The sequence below is a fragment of the Chinchilla lanigera genome, unplaced genomic scaffold, assembly GCF_000276665.1.
Source record: "Chinchilla lanigera isolate Chin_1 unplaced genomic scaffold, ChiLan1.0 scaffold00032, whole genome shotgun sequence".
NCBI lineage: Eukaryota > Metazoa > Chordata > Mammalia > Rodentia > Chinchillidae > Chinchilla > Chinchilla lanigera.
In genome coordinates this window covers 3207400-3214620 of record NW_004955433.1, presented here as the reverse complement: position 1 = coordinate 3214620, position 7221 = coordinate 3207400, and the positions used below count along the sequence as shown (strand labels likewise).

Below are 7221 nucleotides of genomic sequence, written 5' to 3'. Positions count from 1 at the left end.
GCAACAATCCTCCTGCCTCAGCCTCCTGAGTTCTGGGATTACAGGCGTGCACCACCATGCCAGGCTTACGAATTCATTTTTGTCCACTTCAATTTTCTTCCTTGAGGAAAAAGTGGTCAGAATATCATAGGCAGAATGGATAAGCAGCTGACCTGACTACAAGTCCCGTCTCCTCCCCAGCCCCTATCCTGGCAGTTGCCTCCAAGAAGTCACTAATTCAGACAGCATTAAAATAGGCAAACCAGCAATAATAATCATTTCTACTTTAAAATAATATCCACTGCAAAATGTCTCTCTAAAGACTACACAGTATCCCAAACTAAGCCTTAATGTTACTGGTATTCTACAAGACTAGAATAAACCAAATTTCCAAAAACAAAGTCTCTTTATGGGAAAGGCCCTACAACCAATTCCCTGCAAAGAGATCTTTGAAACTGTTAGCAGACATGTGCTGACTGATCTCATCCACACAGAGAATCTCCAAATTAACTAAGTGCCCAACTATTTAAAATAGCTCAGTCATTAACCAACCTCCCAACCAAATTCCCTAAAAATAGCAGGCTTATGGGTAACTGAATGGTTCAGCAGATACATACCAAAAATAAATTTTTAAAAATATTTTATTTAAAATATGAAGAAATAAAGTCTTAATCCTATGGAGATAAAACCTCATGTTCAGATCTCTAGAAAAAAAAGTATGGCAACTGAAATCACCATTCAAGACTTAATTTTGGAATTCCAAGTAAGGCTTTAATCATTTTAAGAGCTATCAAACATGCTTTAATAAAGTAGATGATCTACTTCGTTTTCAGAAGAAACAAGTAGAAAAAGGAGAAAGAAATCCAAAATATTATAAAGATTAGTAAAGAACACTACTAAAGACCCAGAATCAATGTAAAGACATCAATTCTACCTTCTAATATGTTCCCAAATATTAACACCAAAAAACATTTCCATTTTTCCCTCCTGCAAACTCTAAGATGAAAGAAGCTAATATTTTTTTATTTTTAAAATAAACAAACACACCTGCTCAGCATAAGAATGTCTGTTTTCATCGTAACAGCTGACTACAACTAAATGCAAAAAAATGTTACATTACATTACATTAACATTTATTGGAGATAAAGGCGGGGCGGGGGATGTAGCTCAGCAGCACAGTACCTGCCTGGCAAGTGCAAGGTCCTGAGTTTGATTCCAGTACCAAAACAAAAAAAAGAGAGATTAAATGCATAATTTTCACTAAGTTTTCTGAAGTATTAAAAACTGGGAATAATGGTTTTAGTGTTAATAACAGCTTGCTCTTGAGTAATACTGCCAACTATAAAGAACCTCAATGGACAATCAAAATTAAATCCTAGGAGCCAGCACTATAATGATAACCAGGGACGTAGCTCAGCAGCATAAGCACTTGCCTGGCAAGCCTGAGGTTATGAGTTCGATCCCCAGTACCAAGAAAAAGAAAGAAAGCAAGAACAAATGAACAAGTGATAGAAAGACATGTTGTTACCCCTTGCTTGTTGCTTTGCTTCTTTCCATCCACCATGCACTGCTGACCCCCACCCTGCCATGCACTACCCTGTTGTGGAGCAGCTGATTATGGACTGAACCTTCTACAAACTGAGCTAAATAAACCTTTCCTCCCTTTTTTTGGTATAAGAAATCAAACTCAGGACCTCACACTTGCCAGGCAGGCACTGTGCCACTGAGCTATATCCTCCGCCCAACCTTTCCTCCCTTAATTCTGGGTGTTGAGTATTTTGTCTCAGCAAGGACAGAAAAGTAACTAAGAGAAAGAGCAAGTAGCTACTAGTATTTGCAGGAAGGAGGAAGTGATCATTACAAGTAGTTAAGGAGCAGGGATTACTCAGGCAAAAGCAGAGTAATAGTCAAGTACAAGATTTAGTCACAAAATAACCAGAAATAGAGCTCACAGACTCTAGAGCAATAAATATTCACCTACCAAGTAACCCATGGGTAAAATTTAACAAGTAAGTTAAGGGCTAAGCATGGATAAATGTGAATGCCAGTGCAAAAAAATTAGATTAAGATAACTTTTCACTAACATAAATGTTCAAGACTTCCCCTTTTTGAAACAGACTCAAATTTCCAAACATCAGATTCTCACACCTCTCTGGGATCTGTTTGTTTATTGGTTGCCCAGCCCTGCCTTAAATCAGCAGTTTGCAGAAATGCAAATACTGGGCCCTACACATACATACTGAAACTCTGGGAATCAGGCTCAGCCTTCGGTGTTTTACCAAGACCTCTGAGTCTGATGAGCATTAACGCTTACAGGAGTCCTTCAGTGAACACCCATTCTACACTGCCTCCCTACACCCATCCTCTCCTTGGGCTTTAAATAATAGCCAAATGTTCATTAACTGAAAATATCTATGCTAAGCCCAAACTCCACTGCTAAACTTCACCCCATATGTTTAACTTCCCACTTGACGTTTCCGTCCCACCTGACATGTCTGAACTACAGGACTCCCAACACTTCTTTCTAAATCTGATATTACTTATCTTACTACGTGGTACCTCTGTCCAAGAGTTTCATAAGCAAGTCATTCTTGATGCTTCCTACACAGCCCTTGTCCAATCCACAAGATCTACACAATCATGCATTATAACAGTTCATCTCCATCCCTACTCTCATCACTTTACCATCCAATTTATAAACTTCTCATCCATTCTATATGCATTAAGTGTGATCATATAATAAAATATAAATCAGAGCATATCCCTGCCCCAAATTAACTCTTTCCATATCTTACCATTGCATTTCAGATAGAACCTTAACTCCTCAACAAGGCATACAAAGTTCCAGACCCGGGACACCTCTTCAACATCATCTTAGCTCCCTCTCCCACATGATTCACTCACTGCAGTCCACAGGGCTCAGCATATTTCAGTTTCTGAAATTCTTCTTCACATGACAGAATCCATACCACCCCCACCTTCTCAATCTCTGTTCGGTTCAACTTTTCTCATCTTTTAGGTTTCCACTAAAATACTGAAAAGGCTTTTCTTGGTCCCCCAGTCTAAATGGAATTATCTCCATAAAACCTTGAGCTTTCTCTTCCTTTTTAAATACATACATCAACTTGGAAAATTTTGCTTGCTTGTTTAACATCTTCCTTCTACACTAAACTGTAACTTCCATTAAGACCAGAGAAATGGCTGCACCTTGTAAGAGCACCTAGCCAGGCATGGTGGCACATGCCTATAATCCCAGAATTTGAGAGGCCTAGGCAGGAAGAGCACAAGTTCAAGGCCAGCTCAGACTACACAGCAAGCCCCTGCCAAGGAAGGAAGAAGGGAGGGAGGGAGAGGAGGGGAAGGGAGGAAAGGGGAAGAACAGCGAGACAGAAAGAGGCAAGCATCTAGCAGTGCCTGACACACAAGAGGCATTGAATAAAGAGCTATGGAGCAGTAACTAGTGTTGCTATTTTTGATAAGAGCTGCCCTTCTGTCCTCTCCAGAACATGAACTTAGAAGTTACTGAATATAGAGATAATTTCTGCAAATGAGATATACTTAAATCCATTTATATTAAATCCCTACAGATTTGTTGCAAAATCAGATGTTAAGATTTTACTACCTGTCTGTAAAATTAACAAAGACCACTGGTTAATACTTCACTCACTCTAAGCAGCTAACTCTCAGAGAATACTGAGCTACTTGTACAGAACACAGTTGTAAAATCCTGCCCCACTTACTGACAGGGCCAGTTACCCCCATGCCCACATCAGCTGGTCGTACCTTGTCCTTTTCACAATGCCGTATCTTAACCAGTCCCCATAACCTCATGACTGATTAGCCCAACAAATTGTCACTGGCCTCCTAGTCTTGACATTCCCTATTAAGTGAGTTTCAAGCTAACAACATTGTTTTTAAAACATGTCATCAAGAAACAACTTCTTCCAATCATTAATCAATATGACATTCCTTAGACTAGCACCAAAGGTTTTCATGTATATGATGCATATGAACAACAGCCAGTCCTTCAATAAAAATCTGAAAGCCGCTGGGAGTGGTGGCATATGACTGTAATCCCACCTATTCAGCAGGATGAGGTAAGAAGATTAAAAGTCCAAGGCTAGCCTAGACAACTGGGCAAGACCTTGTCTCAAAAAATAATATAGCTCAGTGGGAGAGCACCTCTAGAATTCAGTCCCCAGTACTGCAAAAGAAAAAAAAAAACACCAAGAAACTCTGAAGGTTACACTGACTTGTATGTGCTTGACAATCTGATGTTTGAAGCAAAAATCGACATACATCTCTACCTCATTCCTAGAACCCAAAGTTGGAATTCGCTTAGCATCCAGAAACCAAACCATTTGAGAAAAAACATGAAAATGTCTATGGTATCATCCTGTAAACCTTCAGTAGAAACTAAAAAGCACAAGTTGTCAGCATTTTCAAACATACAACAGAAATGCTTGACTAGAAGGACAATATGATACAAAGTATGTATTTCAGAAAGGAAACTACCTCAACAGTTTATTCAAAATAATTTTACCCATGAAAATACTGTAAATCAGATTTCAAGCAGCTGATCTTCTCTATTTAGGGATTTTTTTACTTGCAAATCTTCCTACATAAAATTTATTTTAATCCCCTAAACTATATGACATTTTCACGGTGTAGATGTGCACAAAAGTGAAAAACACAGGTCTCCTGACTTGCATGTTCTTACTGTGTCCTTTTCATGGTCAATTTAGTGCTGTTTTTCTCATTTTTGTGCTCTTTATTGGGGATTTCACTGTATAAAACATCCCCAAGTATAGTACGGAACTGCTGTCTACCGTTCCTAAGTGCAAATCTGTGCTCTTCCTTACAGGGAAAATACACGTTAGATAATCTTCATATAGGCATGACTTATAGTGTTAGTTGCCATCATGTCAGTATTAATGATTCAATAAAATATTTTAAAGTGTCTTTAATCAAAACGCACATAAATACATTTATCACTTACCAAAAATATGGTGAACAAAGTCTTCCAGAAACCTAACCTGTCATTTCCCCTAAGAGCAGTGATTCCATATTCAGTAACTCAAGTGTTTATGGTGACTTGAAATGTAAGTGATGATACAGAAAAAGACAGACTAAGACAAACAGGAACTGATTTACTGAAAAGACACTGCAGCAGTACTTATGAACAAGATTGCTAGGTCTGTAGTAAACTGACAAAAACATTTAAGGGCACATCATCAACTAAGCCCTGCCCTAAACACTGACCCAAAGCAAGAAAGGCAAAATCTACTAAGTTTGTGTTTTGGTCTGTCTTAGCTTCTACACATTATCCACTCAATCTTATATGTCTCCCCATATTTAGGTTCTCTAATGCTTTTTCCAAAAGCACTTGTCCCAACTGACAGGCAAACTTGTCAATTACCTGCTCATCATGCTTAAAGGTGAACGAGCCTTACAACTGCCAGCCTTAGCTTGCACATTAATTAAGGCACAGGGGTTTACTAAACGTCTGAATTAAAAACAAACCCATCAGGATCAAAAAGTAAACTGAATATGGGTAATTTTAGTTGTATTAGCTAGAGAGTGAAGAAATGCACAAGGGAAGAAAGCATAGGCCTTGGCTCTGTTCTAGAGAGAACTTAAAGCTTGGTCCCAGAAGCTAAGAAGTTCCATTTTCCAAAAGGGTATTTTTGTTTTTATGTTTTTATGGTTGAATGAGGACCCTCCTTTTAAAATTCATCTCTGTTTCATTCTTCAAAATTATGTACTTTTTAACTGAAAATGGCATAGGACATGCTTAGAGAAGTGATAAAAGTTACAAATTCATAATATAGTGTGTGAAATGTCAATATTTTCTCTGGACTAAAAAAAATATTATCAAGGATTTAGTAAGGAAATGAGTAACACTGTTCAAACTACATTTCAAATAAATACTAAAACTCAAAGATGGAGTTCACAGCCATGTCTTCTTAAAAACTACAACCCAATTCAAACCAACATGTGGGATGGTAAGTATCAAACACAGGAAATTTTACAGTACATCTATTAAAACTAATCGCCAGGCTGTTCGTGGTGGTGCATGCCTGTGATCCGAAAAGTCTGGAGGCTGAGGCAGGAGGATCGCTGAGAGTTTGAGACCAGCCTGGGCTACAAAATGAATTCAAGGTCAGCCTGAACTACACAGCAAGACGCCGTGTCAAAAACACAAAAAAGACCAAACAAAAAAGCCATATACTCATTATTTTGAGAAGCTAAGGCTACTCCTCCCACTTCTCCCCAGATTCAGCTAGGCTTATTATTCTGGACAACGGCCTACCAAACAATGTTAGAACGTTTTATAGATAAATTCTTGCACCAATTTACTACTGTTTACTGCATTTCAAAAAAGTACGAGTAGAATCTGTCCTCTTTTCTAGCCACATCAACGTCAACTCCATTAAGAGAATTAAAACTACTCTCTTTGATTTCTTTTCTCTTAACCTTAGAACTTAAAAGGGTCATTTATCAGTAGGAATCATCTTATTAATTTTTCAAGTACTTATTTTGTAATATTTTACAAATGAAAGCTCAAAGTTCAGTGTGGCATAAAATAAAAGAGAAGCAAGTATTTTGTACAATCCAATTACAGTGGAAATGCAAAACCAAAGTCTAGCATCTTTTTAAATAACATGTAATACTTGAAATTAGACTTCCACCTTTTGTCTGAACCTGTGACAGGATCATGCAAGATCTATCACAACACTCTGCAAGTGGAAGTTACCTGCCTCGTATCCCGTACTGCCAAAGAAACACATGAGTAAAAAGTGCCCTATTCGACAGAGAGGATCCTAAACACATATAAGTGGGCTTCGAGTTTACCTGCCCACCCCCCAGCAACCCAGTAACCGACTTTGGGGCAAAGTATCAGCACGCACACACGCTACACAGATGTTGGTTTCAAAGTGATGACTGGGCAGAAGCAAAGTGAGCAGACACCAGGCTGGAGGGTCTTCGTGCAGAGGCCAAGTAGGACGCCCGTCCGACCCGCCGCGGGCGGACCTCCCGCGAGCCACAGCCACAGACGAGACAGCCTCACTCGCGAGGTCGTCTGGTACTTCCTCGCGCCCCGGCAGAGGGAAACGAGTTCGAGTCATTACACGACAGGCGGCTAGGGCGCGGGAGCCGGTCCCTCCCTTCGGGCCCCGCGGAAAGGGAAGGAGGCGCGCGCGGGGACCCGGAGCCCGCCACGCCGCCCGCCCCGGGGGC

The 7221-nt window shown here is 39.7% G+C and overlaps 1 protein-coding gene across 1 annotated transcript in view; it reads right to left on the bottom strand.

Moving 5' to 3' along the window:
• Bmp2k (BMP2 inducible kinase) overlaps positions 1-7109 on the bottom strand; it is a 120177-nt gene extending 113068 nt beyond the window's left edge. Inside the window, exons 1-2 of the mRNA XM_013516102.1 lie at positions 6957-7109; positions 6835-6895 (exon numbers count right to left, since the gene is read on the bottom strand). Coding sequence (XP_013371556.1) covers positions 6835-6895; positions 6957-7109 — 214 coding nt within the window. The remainder of the gene's footprint in view (positions 1-6834; positions 6896-6956) is intronic.
• Positions 7110-7221: the final 112 nt, after the last annotated feature.